Genomic DNA, 22,416 nt, shown 5'->3' with positions numbered 1-22,416 from the left:
AGGGTCAGAATGGGGTGCGGTATCAAGAAGGGGCCCGGGGGTAGTGGGTTCATGGACTAGGGCTGCCATGGTTAGGTTACTCCTTTTCTTTCTTTTTTCTTCTTAAAAACAAAAAGCGAAGAAAATAAAAATAAAAAAAAAAGAATAAAAAAAGGGGGGAGCGGGGAGGAATAGTTCCCAGGAGGAATGAAAGGGCCGGAAATCTCCCTCCGCGCCCAAGAGGACCTCAGCACCGCTAGTAGCGCAGATGCAGCATGGAACCCGTGCCATACCCTACCCTTCATGCCAGTAAACCAGCAATCCGGGATAGCAACCTCACATCTGCCGAGCTACCTTGGTGGACAAAAGAGAGGGCGGCCGGATATCCACCACAAAGCGTACCTCCTTCGGCCACCAACCCCGGAATCCGAAAGGTGGCTTCCAGAGATACACCCGTCGCCCGAAAGACCCCCAAAGCTACTCCGGGATACCGGAGAGGGATTGGGACATCCCCCAGGCAATCCAGATTCCACGGCAAACTACGCCACTGCCAAGAACCTCAACGGAATGGGATGGACCCCGGTGTCCTTTCCCCTACCTAGGAACTAGCGCGCCTGTGGGAGAAATCTCAAAGGCCAAAAAGAGGAAGGGCAAAAGGGAGGGGTGGGGAGGAGGAGGAATGGAAAAAGGGGAGGATGGCTAGGATGGGATAGGGGAGGGGAGAATGGGGGGTAATTAGGTTCGGTCTGAGGAAGAAGACCGACAGGGCTAATTCCTCAGACCAGGAGCCTCTTCACCACGCCAAGGAGCCCCCCTTGACGAGGCTCGTAGGTTCAGAGCTTCTTTTTGATAATAAAATGGAAGATATGTTACAGAAATAGGGATGATTTTGAGTGGTTTCAGGACCAAAAGTAACTTGAAAGTGAGCTCAAAGTAGCAGTAATGGTTGATTTTTGCCAATATTCCAGAGTCAATAAATCACCTCACTCGTCCAATGTGCATTCACAAATGCAGATATTTATACATTACAATAATTCATAACAGTAAATTTTTTTTTTTGTGAATAAATATTAAAAATGGAATTCATGTGTAAAACTAGGGAATGTAACTAATGAGTAGAGGTAATGTTATTTTAGTGCCAGGAATGCCTGTTCTGTTTATCCTGAACTATTCTGAAATTTGTGAAATTATCATTTCTGATCAATTCACTGGGCAATTGAAATAGTCGACTGGGAGGTTTATGGTAAATTGATAAAATGAAGTTATATTAGTGAAATAGCTATGAATTTGGTCTACTGGAACAATGCAATTGGCCTAAAATAAGACAATGTGGGCAAAAAGCATTGACGTGTAAATGTTGGAGACACAGCAAAATTTGAAAAGTGTAATTTCACAAATTTTTCATCAAATTTCATGTTTCTTTCATTTTATTACCTTGATGAAAAAGATTCTCTACCGTTACATGAGAAAAAATAAATTAAATTCTTGGATGCTGTGGGCACTTCAGATAGTGGGTCAAGACACTTAAAAGGGTTAAGGCACCTGCTTAAAGGGTCTTTTGAGTAACTACCTAAATATGCTGTAGTCGAATGAATATGAATGAAACGAGTATTACTGTCATTTCTTTATTACAATTTACTTGAGAGGGATGAACCTAGAGCTGTGGGTGGCACCAATACCAGGCCTACCATGCTTCACTGGTTTGTAAGTTATAGAAAACTCTGCTAAATAATGACTGATCATCTCCGGCTGAAAAAGAAAGTGCACAGTTAAGTTGAATTTTTTTATACAAGATATAAATATCAAAAATCTACACTGTCAATGATTATAACCATCACAGTTTTAAAAGTATTTTATCATTGCCCACTCAAAGTATTTTCTAAAATCAAAATAGTCATGGCTTTAAAGAAGTGTAAATACATGATTAATAAAGTCTTGTGTTAGTGACAAATCTGAAAAATCATTTAGCACTTTAAAAAAATTTTACAGTATTTTATGTAAAACAAAATACACTTCAATTAAAACCTTAACTTTCAATAATCCATAGCCAATATCATATTTTATACAAATTCCAGAGGAAATGATTAACCTATTGACCTCAATCTGATCAACCATTGCTATGGGTTCATTTTTTCAAATACTTTTACAAAACAAGTGTAAACATAAAATTTTTTCCTCTCAATGCAGGCTCTAATTTAATATGAAATACTGATATTTTACCCCCATACAATGTAGCTGTGAATTAAAAATTATCGTTTTTACCACAGGCCATTTCCTACAGACAGAGTGACTAAGGAAAAAATGTGGGGGACCTCAGTTTAAATGATCATCCTATTATTTATAATTCACCAATTGCATAAAAAAATAAAATTGACACATTCTACATCACACAATCTTAAACTCTGACAATTTTTTACAATTTGTGATTTTTGCACTTCTGACAAGAAAGCTATTGAATGAATGATTAATCCCCCCCCCCCCCTTTTTTTTTTGAGAAGGGAGGGGGCACCCTAACTCAGTGGGAGAAGAATGTGGTTAAAATTCTATTTTCCAATAATTTGCTTATGAAAATCTAACAAATTAAACCTGATACTGTGCCTGTAACTAGTAACCTTTCATGCAGATTCCTCACTAAAGGCCTCAGAACACTATTCACACATTCTTAATACCAACATACCTGAATGAACTGAATATTTGGACTTCTCCATCCAAACTTGAAGTAGGTCTCTTGCAACACTGGCTTACCTCACAGTAATGTCCTCAAAAAATATATGCAGGATTCTGCAAATAAATCAGCAGTATCCATATTCAATTATACGTATTAACATCCATTACAACACAGTCTTACCAACATACTAACCTTAATTTCAACTTGATTGAAGGTTTTGCCGTTGTATACACCCACCATAGATCCCACCATTTCGGGAACAATGATCATGTCACGTAAGTGTGTCTTTACAACAGCAGGTTTTTCAAGAGCAGGGCACTCCTTTTTAGCTTTACGCAGTCTTTTTAGAAGGGCCATGTGTTTGCGCTTCAGTCCCCGCTGGAAACGACGACGTTGGCGGCAGGGAAACAACTCGACCAGCTGCTCACTGAAATTTTTGATAGGTAACCAAATGTTTTTACATCACTGGTGCAGTTGATAATATTGCCAATAAAAACATGTAAAAGTAAATTAACTGCAGTGAAGGAGGATATTCTGTGCACAGGTAACAGGAATCAAGACAATGCAGATGGCCTCACTGACACCGAATTTATCTAATACTGTATAACCTTGAACTGAGTGTTAACATAGATGGTGCAGATGTGAAGCCCACTACCTCATTTGTACGAGCTATTCGTTACAAGGTACCTTACAAATAAATTGTGTAGCAATGCATGGAAGATTACATCCTGAAATTAGCAGTGAGGTGATGAGGGTATCATATGATTTAGATAAAGAAAAATTGGATATCAAATTGTGGAGGAGAATGGAAGAAGTGAACGTTTTCAGATATTTGGGAGTTGATGTGTCAGCAGATGGATTTATGAAGGATGAGGTTAATCATAGAATTGATGAAGTAAAAAAGGAGAGTGGTGCGTTGAGGTACATGTGGAGACAAAAAAAACGTTATCTATGGAGGGAAAGAAGGGAATGTAAGTATAGTAGTACCAACACTCTTATATGGCTATGAAACTTGGGTTGTAAATGCTGCAGCGAGGAGGCAGTTGGAGGCAGTTGAGATGTCCTAAGGGCTGTGTGGTGTAAATATTATGCAGAAAATTTGGAGTTTTGAAATTAGGTGGTGTGGAGTTAATAAAAGTATTAGTCAGAGGGCTGAAGAGGGGTTGTTGAGGTGGTTTGGTCGTTTAGAGAGAATGGATCAAAGTAGAATGACATGGAGAGCGTATGAATCTGTAGGGCAAGGAAGGTGGGGTAGGGGTCGTTCTCGAAAAGGTTGGAGGAGAGGGTAAATGAGGTTTTGTGGGCGAGGGGCTTGGACTTCCAGCAAGCGTGCATGTGCATGTTAGATAGGAGTGAATGGAGACAAATGGTATTTGGGACCTGATGAGCTGTTGGAGTGTGAGCAGGGTAATATTTAGTGAAGGGATTCACAATTATTATTATTATAATCAAAAAGAAGCGCTAAGCCACAAGGGCTATACAGCACTGCAGGGCAGGAAGGAAGCGAGGGCATCAGGTGGCAAAAGGGAGGTGGATGAGTAATAGGTTACGGATAACAGAGGAGCAGTGGATGGTGAAAGGGTAAAGGGCAGCAAGAGATTGAGCTAGAAAGGGCTGAGGGGAGTACGTAAGGTATCATCATCAGAGTTTGTGGAGTAAATCAGTCGTTGTCAAGAAGTCAATGAGAGAGTCAGGATTAAAGGAGGGTCCATCAGCAAGAAGGGAAGGTAAAGAGAGAGTAGTAGAACGAAGACGGCATTGGAGGTAAATTCTGCGTGCTCATTGATAGAGAGGGCAGTCTAACAGAATGTGGCTAATCGATACTGGAACTTGACACTGCTCACAGAGAGGTACAGGGTGCCTCTCCATGAGATACCCGTGAGTAAGACGAGTGTGGCCAATGCGAAGACGGGAGAGAGTGGTCTCCCAACCACGACACTGATGACAAGAAGACAGCCAGTAACCTATGCTCGGTTTAATAGAATGAAGTTTGTTACCAAGCAGAGTTGACCAACGTTGTTGCCAATGGGCGTGAAGGTGGGTAGCTATTGCAGCAAAATAGTCCAGAAATGGAACACCTCTATAGGAAATTGGTAGGTCATGTACTGCTGACCGCACAGCAGCGTCTGCCTGTTCATTGCCCTGTACGTCGACATGACCAGGGACCCAACAAAAAATAATATCTTTATGCTTCGCAGAGATACGGCGTACCCAAAGTTGGATACGGAGAACTAGGGGGTGAGATGTATCAAATTTTCATATAGCCTGTAGAGCACTAAGGGAGTCTGAGACTACTACAAATGATGACACAGGCATAGATGCAATACGAATAAGTACTGCAAGAATGGCATACAGTTCAGCAGTAAAAGTGCTAGCCGAAGATAGTAAATGCCCCCGCACGACTCTGTCCGGAAACACTGCTGCGAATCCGACGCTGTCTGAAGACTTAGAGCCATCTGTGTACACAGCGGTGGCATGAGAATGGGAGTGGAAGTGATCAAGAAAAAGAGAGCGGGAAGCCACCGTAGGCAGTTGAGCTTTCGAGCCAGGGAGTGAGAAAGAACAGACCCGAACAGCTGGAACTTCCCAGGGGGGTAGGGAAAAGTGAGATGCTACATGAACATATAAAGGTGGTAACTGAAGGGAAGACAAGAGTGAATGTAGGCGAAGAGAAAAGGGACGGAGCAAACAGGGGCGGCGAACGAATAAAGAATGTCTACTAATATCGGTGACCATTCTATAAATGGAAGGATTGTGGAGATTGTGAGAGCGTACATAGTAGCGAAGGCAATGGGCATCACGGCGATCAGACAAGGATGGAACATTCACTTCTGCATATTATTATTATTATAATCAAAAAGAAGCGCTAAGCCACAAGGACTATACAGCGCTGCAGGGCAGGAAGGAAGCGAGGGCATCAGGTGGCAAAAGGGAGATGGATGAGTAATAGGTTACGGATAACAGCGGGGTAGTGGATGGTGAAAGGGTAAAGGGCAGCAAGAGACTGAACTAGAAAGGGCTGTGGGGAGTGCAAAAAGTATCATCAGAGTTTGTGGAGTAAATCAGTCGTTGTCAAGAAGTCAATGAGAGAGTCAGGATTAAAGGAGGGTCCATCAGCAAGAAGGGAAGGTAAAGAGAGTAGTAGAACGAAGACGACGACGGAGGTAAATTCTGCGTGCTTGTTGATAGAGAGGGCAGTCTAACAGAATGTGGCTAATTGATACTGGAACTTGACACTGCTCACAGAGAGGAACAGGGTGCCTCTCCATGAGATACCCATGAGTAAGACGAGTGTGGCCAATGCGAAGGCGGGAGAGAGTGGTCTCCCAACCTCGGCACTGATGACAAGAAGACGGCCAGTAACCTATGCTCGGTTTAATAGAATGAAGTTTGTTACCGAGCAGAGTTGACCAACGTTGTTGCCAACGGGTGCGAAGGTGGGTAGCTATTGCAGCAAAATAGTCCAGAAATGGAACACCCCGATAGGAAATTGGTAGGTCATGTATTGCTGACCGCGCAGCAGTGTCTGCCTGTTCATTGCCCTGTACGTCGACATGACCAGGGACCCAACAAAAAACAATATCTTTATGTTTGGTAGAGATACGGCGTAGCCAAAGTTGGATACGGAGAACTAGGGGATGAGATGTATCAAATTTTCGTATAGCCTGTAGAGCACTAAGGGAGTCTGAGACTACTACAAATGATGACACAGGCATAGATGCGATACGAATAAGTGCTGCAAGAATGGCATACAGTTCAGCAGTAAAAATGCTAGCTGAAGATAGTAAATGCCCCCGTACGACGCTGTCCGGAAACACTGCTGCGAATCCGACGCCGTCTGAAGACTTAGAGCCATCTGTGTACACAGCGGTGGCATGAGAATGGGAGTGGAAGTGATCAAGAAAAAGAGAGCGGGAAGCCACCGTAGGCAGTTGAGCTTTCGAGCCAGGGAGTGAGAAAGAACAGACCCGAACAGCTGGAACTTCCCAGGGGGGTAGGGAAAAGTGAGATGCTACATGAACATATGAAGGTGGTAACTGAAGGGAAGACAAGAGTGAATGTAGGCGAAGAGAAAAGGGACGGAGCAAACAGGGGCGGCGAACGAATAAAGAATGTCTACTAATATCGGTGACCATTCTATAAATGGAAGGATTGTGGAGATTGTGAGAGCGTACATAGTAGCGAAGGCAATGGGCATCACGGCGATCAGACAAGGATGGAACATTCACTTCTGCATAGAGGCTCTCAACAGGGGAAGAGCGAAAAGCACCAAGGCACAAACGTAATCCTTGGTGATGGATAGAGTTAAGGCTATAGAGCAGTGGTTCCCAAACTTTTTCAGCTTGTTACCCAATTTAACATGCCACATAAAGCATGTTACCCCTTTCACAAAATGTTGTTATTATTGATATACATGGCTAAACGTGAACATATACAGCCTCGCATACTCTGCTAATCCTAGCAAAACCATTGAAAACGTAAGAACCACACATACATTATATATAAAATTAATAATAGCTACAAATTCACAGTAACAGTGGGTAAATACTAACTATATACTGCACAGGGCAGTACACATACATACCAGCTTATGTCTACCTCGGCTGATGCTCACAGATAAACTGACAGTGTGAAATAGAGGCAGCCTCAGGAAGTGAGTGACGCGTACTGGACAGGTCGATCTGGGCTACTGAGTGACTTTTGTCCTGAAGCATACTTGTCAAAATACTTTTGGGTTTCCACACACTTAGCTATATATTTCTTCTTTTCTAATACTGTATATTAGTTTTTGATGTTTACTGTTATTTGGTTTAACTTTATTTCTTACTTATAATAGGTTTACTTTACAACTTTATATACTAAGACAAAGTTAACAATAATCCTCATACCGGGTACCGCATTGTTTTCTTGATTTTCAGAATTCATAACTTTTTTTCTGTCACCCCTCCATTACCCCCCAAAAATGGTTAAATTACCCCCAGGGGGTAATTTACCCCCAGTTTGGGAACCACTGCTATAGAGAGTAGCAGGAGAGGCCGCGGAATAAATCTGGTCACCATAATCGAGTTTCGATAAAACGAGGGCTGAATGTAGGCGAAGCAGAGTTCGACAATCAGCTCCCCAGGAAAGATGAGGAAGGGTTTTAAGAAGGTTTAGCCGGCTGTGACAAGTTGCCTTCAGAGAGGTAATGCGAGGTTTTCAGGATAACCTACAGTCAAAGAGAAGGCCTAGAAACCTGACTATCACGTTCGGGGATACGGGAGCCATAGAGATACAAAGGATGATCGGAGATGACAGAGCGTCTAGTGAAAGTAATTTGGTGAGTTTTGGTACTTGAAAATTTAAACCCATGCGTGGTGGCCCAAGTGGAAACACTGTCGACCGCATGCTGGAGAGAAACTGCAATGAGGTGACAGTCAGCGCCTGCACAAGCAATAGCGAAGTCATCAACATAGTGATGACCAAATATTGGGTGGAAGAACAGAGGCCAAATCATTTATAGCAAGGAGAAAAAGTGTTGTGCTTAGAACACATCCCTGAGGGACACCTTCAGCTTGGACGAAGTCCGGGGAAAGAACATTATTGACTCGAACACGGAAATGTCTGTCAGTTAAAAAGTTCTAAAGGAAGGATGGTAGATTGCCTCGGAGGCCTAGGGAATGGGCCTGGGCCAAAATATTATACCTCCAAGTTGTGTCATATGCCTTCTCAAGGTCAAAAAATATGGCAATAACTGAGTGATTATTCGCAAAGGCATTACGAACATACATATCCAAGCACAGTAAGGGGTCTATGGTAGAACGACCCTTACGAAAGCCATATTGACTAGCGGAGAGACTGTTGTGCGTCTCTAAATACCACATTAAACGTCGATTTATGAGACGTTCCATCACTTTGCAAACTGCACTAGTAAGAGCGATGGGATGATAGTGGGAGGCATCATGTCCTGTAGTACCCGGTTTGCAGAAAGGGAGAATAATGGCAGATTTCCACAGCTGGGGAAGAACTCCTTGTGCCCAAATAAGACTGAAGAGGTGTAAGAGGACTACAAGGGCTGACCGATGTAAATGTTATAACATACGAATATGAATGTCGTCAGGCCCAGCTGCCGATGATCGGCAAGCTGAGAGCGTTGCCTCTAGTTCTTGAAGTGTAAAAGGCACATTATACTGTTCTTCTCTGAGAGAAGAAAAGTTCAAGGGTACTAACTCTCTGGCAGACTTTGAGGAAAGAAACGAGGGGCATAGATGGAGCCCCCGGGAAATAAGGACCAGATGTGTGCCAAGTTCAATGGCAACGTCGAGAGGGTTTGCTACATCAACACCAGCGACCCGTAGAACAGGAGCCGGGTCAGGAGAGTATTTACCACTCAATTTCCTCACTTTTTTCCAGACTGCACTCATAGAAGAAGCAGAGGTGATGGTGGAAACAGTCTCGCCAACAAGTGCGTTTAGCTTCACGGATGACACGGCGAGCGATCGCACGCTTCTGCTTAAAATCAAGAAGTCTCTCAGCGGTTCTATTGTACCGGTACCTGCCCCATGCAGCGCGTTTCAAACGTACTGCACGAGCACAAGCAGGAGACCACCAAGGCACGCACTTCTGAGAATGCCTGCCTGAGGTTTGGGGTATAGAATGAGAAGCTGCGGTATAAACTGACATCGAGAAGATGTGCAGGAGCTCATCAATGGAGGATGAAGAAGGAACCTCACTAAAAGCAGTGAGGTGTGAGTAAGGATCCCAATTTGCCCGATAAAATTGCCAGCGAGGGCTACGGAAAGGTGGTGAATAGGAAGGAGAAGTAAGAATGATTGGAAAATGATCGCTGTTATGTAAGTCCGGTAGAGCAGACCAGGTGAAGTCTAGTGCAGTGGAGGAAGAGCAGACTGATAGATCGATGCGAGAGAGAGTATGAGTACGAGGATCAAAATGGGTGGGAGTACCCGTATTTAAAACATGGAGGGGGTGAGAGGCGAGAAAAGCCTCCAACTGGATGCCACGCGAGTCACAATGAGACCCTCCCCAGAGGAAATGGTGGGCATTAAAATCACCAAGTAACAGAAGTGGTGGTGGTAAGGATGAAACAAGAAAGGCAAAGTCTGGGATAGAAAATGCTCGAGAAGGAGAGAGATATAAAGAACATATTGTAAACCACTTATTCAAGTGGATACGGGCTGCAGTGTAATGCAGCGAGGTATGAACAAATAGTTGACAGTACGGAATATCATTGCGTAGAAGGGCACTTTCATTAAAGGTCCCATCTGAGAAAGGATCCGAAGAATACAATAAATTATAGCCTGAGATAGGTTGGAAAACAGCCGAGTGTAATTTTGGTTCTTGTAAGCAAGCACCAACAGGGGAAAACCTGGAAAGCAACATCTGAAGCTCACCCCGATTACCCCTGAGGCCGCGGATATTCCACTGTAAATAGGCCATGATTGGCGATGAAGAAAATACCAGGAATCTGTAGGTAAAGGCACCTACGGACTAGAGGGGTTAGAAAAGTCAATGTGTGGTGGCATTGGAAGACATTCAAGCAGCGAAGGAACGGAGCGTTGCGAAGAATGGGGTTGTGAAGATGGAGGAGAGGGAAGAGAAGGAACAGGAAGTGAATCAGTGTCCATTGAAGGTTTAGTCTCTGCAATATATTCTGAAATGGCTTCAAGTGTTTCTGAATTCAAAGATGTATGGGAGACCATATTGGAGATAGAAGGAGGAGGGTGAGTAAAGATTGGGACAGTAATGGACTGTACCAAAGTAGAGGGGGAGGGAAGAGTGTAAGGGACTGGAGATGAAGTGTGGGGGGGGACAGAAGAGGCAGAAACCTAGGAGGTGGCAGAAGAGGGAGAAACTTGGGAGGGGACGGGGGTGGAAGGCATAGTACGAGGAGGAGGGTGAATCTCCACACTTGTAATAGAGCCAGAGAGAGGGGAAGAACTAGGTACAGAGACTGGAAAGGTAAAGTGTGGAGGTGGAAGAAGGGAAGGAAGGGGCAAAGAAGATTTGAGCAATGTGGATTTTTTGGACTTCTGAGAAGTAGAGGGGCGATTGGTATTAGGTGTCGTACGAGGTCTTGTCGATACTGGGGCTTGTGAGGAAGGACGCGAAGATGTGAGAACAGACTGAGTTGTAGTTGGGACGTCAGAGCCAAGGACAGCAAAAGGATTAGATGCCGGAGTGGCTATGGGAGGGGTAACAACAGAGGCTGCAGAAGATGGGACCCCAGAAGTGGGGGGATGTTTGGAAACACGAGAATAAGAAACATGGGGTAGTCTCCCTTGGAGGCGGAGATGAGCAACTGCCATAGCATAAGGGAGACCTTCTGCCTCTTTGAGGCAACGGATTTCACATTCATTTAAGTAGACCTGGCAACGGCGGGAGTACGAAGGGTGAGCTTCATTACAATTAAGGCAAGATGGAGGTTGACTGCAAGATGTATTAGAATGGTCGTCGGCACCACAGACTGGGCATTCGGCCATAGATCTGCAATATTTTGCTGGGTGACCAAAACGCCAGCAATTTCTACACTGTTGAGGTGTAGGTATCACCTTTTGAACTTGTAACTGATGTCCCGCGACATATACAGAGGACGGGAGTTCTTGGCTGTCAAAAGCTAAACGAGCCACACTGCAAGGGTAACGTCTCCGCCCCCGGGCAGGAAGGACATAAGTGTCTACTTTGAGGATTGGGAGATCCTGGAGTTCCAGCTGTTCAAGAATGTCATTGCCACATGACTGGAAATTCTGTTGGACTATGGTATGGGGCAGAATGACAGTACCACTAGAAGAATTGAGAGAAAGATGTTTTTCAATAGTGATAGGAGTAGTATCGATATTCGAAAGGAGAGAAAGATCATGAGCTTAGGTAGCATTCTGGACAGTGACGATGCACGTACCGCTCTTGAAAGCATGAAATGAAATATCTCTACCAACATGACGCAGGAGCGCTTTGCCAATACTATGGTCAGAAAGGTAGGCAGAAGAAGAAGTCGGTCTTAAAATAAAGAATTTAGTCCACTGTGTGGTCCGAAACTGAGCGTGGAGAGGGAGTGCTTGACGTGTCGGTCTTTTCCGAGTAGAATGGGAAGGTAACGAAGGAGCATCATCAGGAGATCGACGTTGGCGTTTAGGAGTATGACCGGAGTTGGTCCAGCGTGAAATGGGCGGACGATTCGAAAATTGCCGTACCGTAGAGGGAGAAGCCGGAAGCATAGTCAAAGGAGAGCGGAGTTCAGACAAATCGAAGGAGTCAGTCGAAGCCCCGGTACCTGAAGCGGGTGAGGAAACAGCACCAGCAAGAGGTACAGGGGCATCAGGAGTGTCCGAAGAGTGGTCTAAACACAAGGCAGGGTCAGAATGGGGTGCGGTATCAAGAAGGGGCCCGGGGGTAGTGGGTTCATGGATTGGGTTCTCCATGGTTAGGTTACTCCTTTGCTTTTTGTTTTTAAGAAAAAAAAAGAAAGAAGAAAATAAAAATAAAAAAAAGAATAAAAAAAAGGGGGGAGCGGGGAGGAATAGTTCCCAGGAGGAACGAAAGGGCCGGAAATCTCCCTCTGCGCCCAAGAGGACCTCAGCACTGCTAGTAGCGCAGATGCAGCATGGAACCTGTGCCATACCCTACCCTTCATGCCAGTAAACAAGCAATCCGGGATAGCAACCTCACATCTGCCGAGCTACCTTGGTGGACAAAAGAGAGGGCGGCCGGATATCCGCCACAAAGCATACCTCCTTCGGCCACCACCCCCGGAATCCGAAAGGTGGCTTCCAGAGATACATCCGTCGCCCGAAAGACACCCAAAGCTACTCCGGGATACAGGAGAGGGATCGGGACATCCCCAGGCGATCCAGATTCCACGGCAAACTACGCCACCGCCAAGAACCTCAACGGAATGGGATGGACCCCGGTGTCCTTTCCCCTACCTAGGAACTAGCGCGCCTGTGGGAGAAATCCCAAAGGCCAAAAAGAGGAAGGGCAAAAGGGAGGGGTGGGGAGGAGGAGGAGGAGGAATGGAAAAACGTGAGGATGGGATAGGGGAGGGGAGGATGGAATAGGGGAGGGGAGAATGGGGGGTAATTAGGTTCGGTCTGAAGAAGAAGACCGACAGGTCTAATTCCTCAGACCAAGAGCCTCTACACCACGCCAAGGAGCCCCCCTTGAAGAGGAGGTATTTACAAGAAACCTCCCATTCAACTACCCAATAAAGTGATCATAAATTGGTAACTTGGCCAATTTTACACAAATTTTAATATAGGGTCAAGAATAAACAATGGAGACATTCTTGGCACTAAAATAACATTTCCTGTTCATTAGTTATGTCCCCAGCTTCTCCAATATTACAGATGAATTCCATTTTGAATTTTTATTAAATTTTTTTTTTTTTCACTTCCATGCATTATGGTAATAATGGTATAAACAACGTCAGTGCACTCTTGAACATAGACCAACCAGTTTGACGCGTATTGCTGACAAGCGATGCGTGTACTCTGGAATATTGGGAAAAATAAATTATTTCGGTTATTTGGAGCACAATTTTAAGCTATTTTCATTCCTGAAACCAATCAAAATCATCTCTATTTCTGTAATGTATCTTCCACTCTACCAAGAAACCAAGGATAAAACCATGAAAACCATCTGAAAACCCACAAAGTTGCTATTTTCAACCAAAAACCCAGTCAGCTTTTTTTTCGCCATTATGCACTGCATGGGGCAGGATTTTTTTTATATGGTGCACACTCACGACATAGACCTATTCTCTTATCTAGACCAAAATTTACCACTCACAGGTTGTGAGAGCTGAGCTCATCAGATAGATCTATGCCACTGACCCAGATGTTAAAGCCACAGTACTACAGCAATGACCTCAAAAGAGTTAACCAGTCATACATAAGTGCAAAAGGGAGTCAATAAGTACACACTTTGTATTTTCTGATCAGTTTGTCCTCTCCAATACATGGGTGAAAAATGCCCATACCCTTTCTGACATTTAACCTTTAAACTGTCCAAACGTACATCTACGTTTTTTCAACATTTGAAAGTATGTAAAAAAATGTAATCTTCTTTTTGTTTTTTGTTTTTTACATTTGAAAACGTGTAAAAAAAAACTTTGATCTACATTTTTTTTTTGTTATATTTGAAAAAAAAAAAAAAATAGATCTACTTTTGGAGCACTACGCATGTGAACATAGATCTGTTGGGACAGTTTAAGGGTTAAAGAATGCTTTGGTTATCTTGCTGACACTGACAAGTCTTAGACAAAGACACGGAACGATTACTTTACAAAAAAAAAAATTATGGACTTCCAAAAGGCTTAAGAAATTACTAGAAAAGAGAGAGAGAGGAAACAATTCTGCAGGAGTGACACGGCTAAACAAAATATAATTTCTTCAGGAAACGAACAGATTAGCGACAAGAGACTATCAAGACTTAACAGTCATACAGTTATGAGTACAATTTCTAAACAATTACAGCCAGATATTAATAAAAAGAACCCTTACAATGTCACTGAAACCAATAAATATGCAGTGTTGTAAATAAGTTAGCATTTGAGGATTAATCGAGTTTGTTGAAGACAGTAGGAAGCTTGACAATATTGGTAAAAAGCATTAGAAGTGACAGATTAAAATTTAACTATTAAAATTCTAGTGGTAGAAATGCAGCAAACGGATAAACTAGAATTTGAAATGCAACCTGTCCACTGTCGAACATAAATGAAATACAGCCTCTCCTCACTTAGCAATGTACTCATTTACCGATGCCTCGGATTTACGACAGGCCCTCTGACCAGTATGCATGCCTAAATAATGTACAGCAGAGCCAATTTCCTCTATTCTTTTTTATTACAATATACAGTACACTACTGTATAAACATTTAAAAATATATCAAATGTTATAAATAGTGCAAAGATGACATTAAAACAATATCAAAGATGGTCGACTCAAACCAACTATTATAGTATGCTCCTCACTAAGCGACGAAATCGTTTACCGACGTGGTCTTAGGAATGGAACTCTGTCAAGTGAGGAGAGGCTGTACAATATTAGACAACATATGACTATTGGACTGTTGGATTCTCAACTGCTTAATACACTGTCAATTTATATACCATCTTGGTCAACCTATGACTAAACCATCCAGACTATGGAGCAGAACTTTTCTCCAGGCTGAGAGTGTGACCACCTCAAAACTAAGTCTTTGAGGGTAATGGCCCAATCACATCTCTACTGCTTCGGCTGCCTCTTCTTTATTAGACTGAAAAGGTTGACTGTGTAGGCAAAACATTTCGGAATAAGATAACTAACAGTTGCAAGTGTTGTTTTAATTATTAACTTGTTGGTATTGTATACCATCATCATATTCACAAAAAAAATTTGACGATCATATTTATGTAATCACGATAAACTTCCATACTTTAGTGAAACTTTCAAGTACACTATTTTCAATGGGAGTAAAACGACAGTAAGCTAGAAAATACTGGAGTTTACCTGGAGAGAGTTCCGGGGGTCAACGCCCCCGCGGCCCGGTCTGTGACCAGGCCTCCTGGTGGATCACAGCCTGATCAACCAGGCTGTTGCTGCTGGCTGCACGCAAACCAACGTACGAGCCACAGCCCGGCTGATCCGGAACTGACTTTAGGTGCTTGTCCAGTGCCAGCTTGAAGACTGCCAGGGGTCTGTTGGTAATCCCCCTTATGTATGCTGGGAGGCAGTTGAACAGTCTCGGGCCCCTGACACTTATTGTATGGTCTCTTAACGTGCTAGTGACACCCCTGCTTTTCATTGGGGGGATGGTGCATCGTCTGCCAAGTCTTTTGCTTTCGTAGTGAGTGATTTTCGTGTGCAAGTTCGGTACTAGTCCCTCTAGGATTTTCCAGGTGTATATAATCATGTATCTCTCCCTCCTGCGTTCCAGGGAATACAGGTTTAGGAACCTCAAGCGCTCCCAATAATTGAGGTGTTTTATCTCCGTTATGCGCGCCGTGAAAGTTCTCTGTACATTTTCTAGGTCGGCAATTTCACCTGCCTTGAAAGGTGCTGTTAGTGTGCAGCAATATTCCAGCCTAGATAGAACAAGTGACCTGAAGAGTGTCATCATGGGCTTGGCCTCCCTAGTTTTGAAGGTTCTCATTATCCATCCTGTCATTTTTCTAGCAGATGCGATTGATACAATGTTATGGTCCTTGAAGGTGAGATCCTCCGACATGATCACTCCCAGGTCTTTGACGTTGGTGTTTCGCTCTATTTTGTGGCCAGAATTTGTTTTGTACTCTGATGAAGATTTAATTTCCTCATGTTTACCATGTCTGTATATATTACATCTGCATTCTTTTTGTCTCCAAGTTTGTCTCCAAGTTTTTGTCTCCAAAGTTCTACAAAATACTAAAGAAAATAAAAGCTAATAATTAGGCTGAAAACATTTGATATGCTCTCACTAGCTGATAGGAGAAAATGTAATGGTATGATAAAGATTATAGAATATGAAAGAATAAATATAATAATATTGTATTTCAGCATGATACAATGTTTGTAGAGATAGGGGACACTTAGTTGTGCATGTAAAAAGATGTAGTTATACAGAGCATTTCAGGTAAGCTTAACCTAAGATTACAATGGCAATAACTAATTGCTACCAACAAGAACAGAAGACCACTACTAAATTTTAAGTACAACTAGTACCAAAATTTGTTAGTTTTTCTTATGAAATGGTAGAGAATCTTTTTTTGATAGTAATAAAACAAAGTACGAAATTTGATGGAAAATTGACGAAATTATGCTCTCGCAAATTTTGAGGTGTCACTGATATTTATGAATCGGCGATTTTGCCGACTTTGACTCCCATTTTAGGCTAATTACATTATTCTAGTCGACCAAATTCTTAGCTATTTCACTTGTATTGCTTCTATTCTATCGATTGAGCACAAGAAATCGCCAAGTCAACTGTTTCAACTACAAAATAAAGTGATCGGAAATTGGTAATTTGGCCGATTTAACACAAAGTTCAAAATATTCCAATTTCAAAATAGGTTCCAGAATAAACAATGTAGGTATTTCTGGCACTAAACTAACATTTCCTCTGTTCATTAGTTATGTTTTGAGGCTTTACAAATAAATTCCATTTTGATATTTTATTCACAATGAATTTTTATTCACACCAAAAAATAGAAGGTTTACTGTTATGCAATATTGTAATAATTGTATAAATATCATCACCACATTTGTGAATGTATATTAGACCCACCAGCTGGCGTGTATTAGACGTGTGAGGTCGTTTGTTTACTCTTGAACATCGGCAAAAATATAACATTTCCACTACTTTGAGCTCAGTTTCAAGCCGTTTCCAGTGCTAAAACCAATCAAAATCATCTCTATTTCTGTAAAATGTCTTCCATTCTATCAAACAAGACCAAGAAATCGCAAACTATAAAAAACATACGTAAAAACACTGCAAAGTCGCTGTTTTAATCGAAAATCATAGTCTCAGTTTTTTTTCCTCTCATTATACACAGTGTGCTGCAGGATTTGTTTTATGTGGTGCACACATACCACATAGATGTACAGTGGTTCCTCGTTTTTCGTAATTAATCCGTTCCTGGAGGAGCTACTATAAACGAAATTTACGATTTGCGAATCAATTTTCCCCATAAGAAATAATGTAAATACAATTAATCCGTTTCTGACACTCAGAAGTATTAAAACAAAAAAAATTTTTACATGAAATATACATGTAGTACGTAAACAATACAATGGGAAATGATGAATGAAACATTAACAGCATAACACTTACCTTTATTGGAGATTCTTCTTAGTGTATGGGAGATTGGAGGAGGAGAGAGATTGGATTGTTTACAGTTTGGAAGGGGAATCCCCTTCCAGCAACATCTCAGGTACCAATTGCTTCTCTGGGGTTGCTTCTCTTCTCTTTCTTATTGCCACTAGGACCACCTTGAGTCACTCTAGTCCTGTCTCGCAAAGTAACTGTGGAGAGAGCTCTGTTTCTGGCGTCTCTTTAACACTTCCCTAAAATGGTACAAGACTTTGTCACTGTACATATTTCTCACCTTCTTTACCACAGGCTTGGCACTAGGAGCTTTCTTTGGAGCCATGGTAGCTTATTTAGTACTTGCAAGCACTAAAATGAGTGGATTATGAAATATTTCATAGGAGCACTTGAGGGGACCTTCACTCACTGGTAAACAATGCCAGACTGGCTGGGTAGGGAGGCCTCCCCGGCTCACACCGTGCGTAAGCGTCCTGGACGAACTACTATTCGCGAGTCAACCTATGAAAAGCGAGTCCATGTTTATACGAAAATACCCCTATGATTGGCGAAATTTACGATTGCCGAGAACTACGAAAAGCGAGGGACCACTGTATTCTCTCATATATAGGCCCAAATTTACCATTCACAGTTTATCAGAGTGAGCTGAGCTCATGGCGTAGATCTACAGTTTGGACCCTGAACGTAAAGCCGTAGATCTACGGGACAGACCCTGAAAGAGTTAAGCTCAATTAATCATATTCATAATGTCCTTAAGATGCATAGGGAATTTAAAATAAGATTTAAACCCCAATAAACCTCAAATTTAATCTATGAGCTTGTTTTATGACTGGATGAAACACATCTAGTCCAGTCACTTAGTTTGCCACTCAATATTACACAATACGTAGTATATGTGTATACCTAAGAAGCCTAGTACAGTGGACCCCCGGTTAACGAACTTTTTTCATTCCTGTAGTATGTTCAGGTGCCAGTACTGACCGAATTTTTTCCCATAAGGAATATTGTGAAGTAGATTAGTCCATTTCAGACCCCCAAACATACACGTACAAACGCACTTACATAAATACACTTACATAATTGGTCGCATTTGGAGGTGATCGTTAAGCGGGGGTCCACTGTATATTAAAAAAAAAAAAAAAAAGTGCTGGTGAGGGGCTATTGATCCAAGAAATTGAACCAGACCTTCTGTTCCTTGGATCAAACCTGAATGCTTCACATTATCCCAAGCACTGTATGACCAAGTTCAGTGCTCCCATGAATATAATAGTAATAATCTTAGCAAATGAAAAAATGCAGCAAGCATTTTTTCTATATTGGTAATAACACACACGCCCAAACTTAAAAGCTGAATAACAGTAGTCACAAGAGGTTACTACCTGGCCTGAGCTGTCATGTGGGATTAGTGTGGTTAAAGAGCACCTTGGCTTTCTTCTGTAGTGTTGAGCAAGGCGGTCTGGATTAGTGATGAGAAACAGGTCACCAGCAGTAAGCAGTTAAAAGAGGGTAGTAGTTTCCAGTAAAGTAAGAAACATCAATGTGTAGGTTACAAGAGCAGATCTGAAGGTAGGAAATTATTTTCCTGTTCTCCAGGATGAGTGTAATTAAATGGTCAGTGAGAATAAAAAAGAAATAAAAGTGAAGAGAATATATGAAATTAAAATCACTAGGGAATCTAAGACATCATAACAAATCTATTTCTACAAGTACATGTACAAGGTATTACAGGCCTAGCTGACATCAATGACACACTACTATATAGAAAGCTGCTGGTTATGATGAGCATTTTGGACAAATCAAGTCAGTTTTGTCCCAGGATGTGACCCACACTAGTAGACTAACACCCAGGTACCCATTTTACACTGATGGGTGAACAGGGACAGCAACTGTCTTATGGAAACGCATCCCTAATGTTTTCCAGCTGTACCGGAGATTCAAACTCTGGACCTCAGTGTGAGAGTTGAGTGCACTAGCGATCAAGCCATGGGACATGGGCTCTCCTTTCATTTTTATACATGCTGAAGAGGGCCCCAGTAGGGGGTTAAAATATACAATTTCATTTTCCGAGTTCGTCTCCATGTGGGTTTCTACTAAGCACTGTCAAGTGTTCAGTACACTTTTATTAGGTATTCATATTAGGTACTGTACTTAACAATTGCTTCTAAAGCAAGTAGGGGTGCCAAGAGGATGTATGGTTCTCGACCATCTACATTATTTTCACTAGTAGAGCTTTACAGCTCCTCTGACAATATAAATTATTCTAAGACACCACTATCAATTATGGTAGTCTACACTTGGTCTCTCCAGCAAGGAAAATTACTGTAAATTACAGAGAGTGCTATAAAACTGCTATACAGTACAGTACTGTTCTGTAGTAATACAAATTACAATAACTATATTCTTAGTGTCAGTCTTCTGCATCAATGGACAAAGTCCACCTTCAGAAGACAGACTGGACAATCATGAATTCAGGAATGGCTATCAACATTATCATACAGCTCCCCCCCCCCTTCATTAGTTCATTAATGAGTGATTTTATTGTCCACTACAAGTGTGTGAGGAGGAAAAGTCCAAAAAAGAGTGCACATCTAGTTCTGGATAGTTTTACAGATTTAGAATGCAGTGGGTTGTACAATATAGTGAAATGAGTGCCTCTGCAGGCCATCCTGCCAATGAAAGGTACACTACATAACTAACAGATTTCTCAGGGTGCCTACAAACTCAAGCTAGTGTTTAATGCTGATGAGATAGGTTTGCTCTAGAAAATGCCATCTGGAACATATATCAGGAATCAAGGAAAAACAACTATTAGATTAAAGGCCACAACATACTGTTTCAGCTTACTTCTTTGTGGTAATGCATCAGAAGACTTTAAACGTGAGCCACTGCTTATCACTCCAAGAATCCACATGCTTTAAATAGTAAAGATAAAAGCATGTTGCCTGTTATTTGGAAATCCAACACCACAGCATGGGTGACTGAGGCCTTCAGCAAGTAGTTCAAGCATGACTACTGGTAAAGCAAGGATGGACCTGTCCCTGAGAAACCTTGCACTCAGGACTCCTTAACTCCTGGAGGACATGGGGACATATCAAGACAGCCTTTTTTTTTTATCACCCAATGACATCCTTGATACAACCAATGGATTGAGGAGTTAAAAACAACTGACAACAGATAGTGGATTGCCAGACTTTTGGCACAAATTTAACATTGCAGCTGCACTCCCTCAAGAAAATGTATAGGATCATGTACAGGTACAACACCAATTTCCGGCACTTATTTTAGTACAGACAAAATTAAAGACTAGTTTTTTGCCAGCCTAGTTTACTAGGCAGCCAAAGATCACATACATGTATATAGTTTACTTGGCAGTCGAGGCTCTTGCTCAGTAAATGTGCACTCTGGAAAGAAATGAACCATGGAATCTGCACTTTCGAGATAGGCACAGAATTTGGAGGAATATGAAGTATATAAATGGAAAACGGGAATAAAGAGGACATAGGAAATCTCAGCTTAGGTAATAAAAATTGTGGATGAGTGGAACAAAGTCACTGAAGCTAAGACCTTGAGTAGTTTTAAGAAGAGGTTAGACAAGGACACAATTAGTAAGTAAGTAAGTAAGTAAGTAAGTAAGTAAGTAAGTTTATTCAGGTATACACAAATACAGTTACATAGAATTATCATACATAGCAGCATATGTGTAGAGATCCTGGGATAACCCAAAAAAGTCAGTGACTTATTTCCATTGGGGTCCTTTAGATAAGTTGAATATCCCTAGCATGAGCCAGTTTCTGATCCGAGGAGTGAGACAGCAGCTTCTGTTCCTTGAATCAAGAACCAGTCATCAAGATAGGGAAACTAGATATCCTAACTTATCATAAATGACAGTTTTAGGTTCTTAAATTTAACAAGAAATAACTACAATGGTTCAATGAAGTACAATTGTAAGTAAAACGTTTCTCATCAATTATTTACAATACCTTCTTAAAATCTAAACTGTGTATAAATAATGAACACGGATATGATGGATGACCGACCATGACTGCAACTTTATTCTAAATAATTAGTTATGTCACAGCTTTATCCTAGCCACTTACTTAGTCATATCGAGCAGCTGGTCCAGGTCCACCCCACGATATGTAAACTTCCTGAACGTACGTTTCTTACGCAGCTCTTGAGCCTGGAAAAAAGTTTCAAGATAAACAGTTTTATGCGTCCACAATTACAATAAAATAAACAGTTTATACTAAACAGACAAACTTTTAACCCTATCCTGAATAACTATCGATATATGATCAAACCATAAATATGATACATATCAAAGTTGTTTGAGAGTGCGGCCAGATGAACGTAGATGTAATGAAGTGTATTAGAGATCACCTACGTCAGCCATGGCGGTGGTAATGTTGAAGAGCGGCTGTACTAAACTGATCCTCACTTGTTCAACATGGAGGAAAAGCTACGAGAGCAAACCTTAGATAAATAAACATATATACCTACAATATTATTCATTTATCCCATCAAACTTTTTCAAAATAAATAACTTTTAACTTCTTTCTAAACTCCAACAATTAAATATTAATTTAGTTGATTAATAATATACCATCTATTACACAAAACCGGAAATTTTGACCTCGCGCTTGTCTCACAGTAGATATTTTAGACACCATATTTAAATTACCTAGTCAAAATGAATATTGGTGGTAGCTTACTCTGCTGGATAATAGTATACCTGTCAAATATAGTATCCTCTGTCCTTTACCAAGGCTTCAGAAGTGATTCTAAAGAAATGTCTTTAGGTACACCGCAGGGAGGAGTTCTTAGTCCCATGCTATTTAATATTCTGATTAATGCTCTCCTAAATGCTCTACCTGCCTCACCTAAACATATAGCTATAAGCTATGCTGATGATATCATGATCCATACAACAGGGCATAAGAAGATGAGTACCATTCTTAATGAAGTTCAAGCAATTTGTAATCGACTAGGCCTC

The 22,416-nt window shown here is 41.6% G+C and overlaps 1 protein-coding gene across 2 annotated transcripts; it reads right to left on the bottom strand.

Annotated features, from left to right (window-relative positions):
* Window positions 1–1,590: 1,590 nt before the first annotated feature.
* On the bottom strand, window positions 1,591–21,882 carry RpS15 (ribosomal protein S15). Of its 2 annotated transcripts, none has more exons than XM_070102287.1 (4): window positions 21,808–21,882; window positions 21,521–21,603; window positions 2,840–3,074; window positions 1,591–1,728 (listed from the first exon to the last, which is right to left on the bottom strand). In XM_070102287.1, exons 1-4 carry the CDS (start codon window positions 21,814–21,816, stop codon window positions 1,615–1,617), a joined length of 441 nt encoding a protein of 146 aa, XP_069958388.1. In that variant the 5' UTR covers window positions 21,817–21,882; the 3' UTR covers window positions 1,591–1,614. The 2 variants fall into 2 exon arrangements, with proteins under 2 accessions (XP_069958388.1, XP_069958394.1); XM_070102293.1 differs by lacking the exon at window positions 21,808–21,882 and adding an exon at window positions 21,725–21,743.
* Window positions 21,883–22,416: the final 534 nt, after the last annotated feature.

Source organism: Cherax quadricarinatus, chromosome 5 (genome assembly GCF_038502225.1).
Source record: "Cherax quadricarinatus isolate ZL_2023a chromosome 5, ASM3850222v1, whole genome shotgun sequence".
Classification (NCBI taxonomy): domain Eukaryota; kingdom Metazoa; phylum Arthropoda; class Malacostraca; order Decapoda; family Parastacidae; genus Cherax; species Cherax quadricarinatus.
Note: the sequence above shows the minus strand (reverse complement) of the source record. Positions and strands in the feature narration are given on the sequence as shown.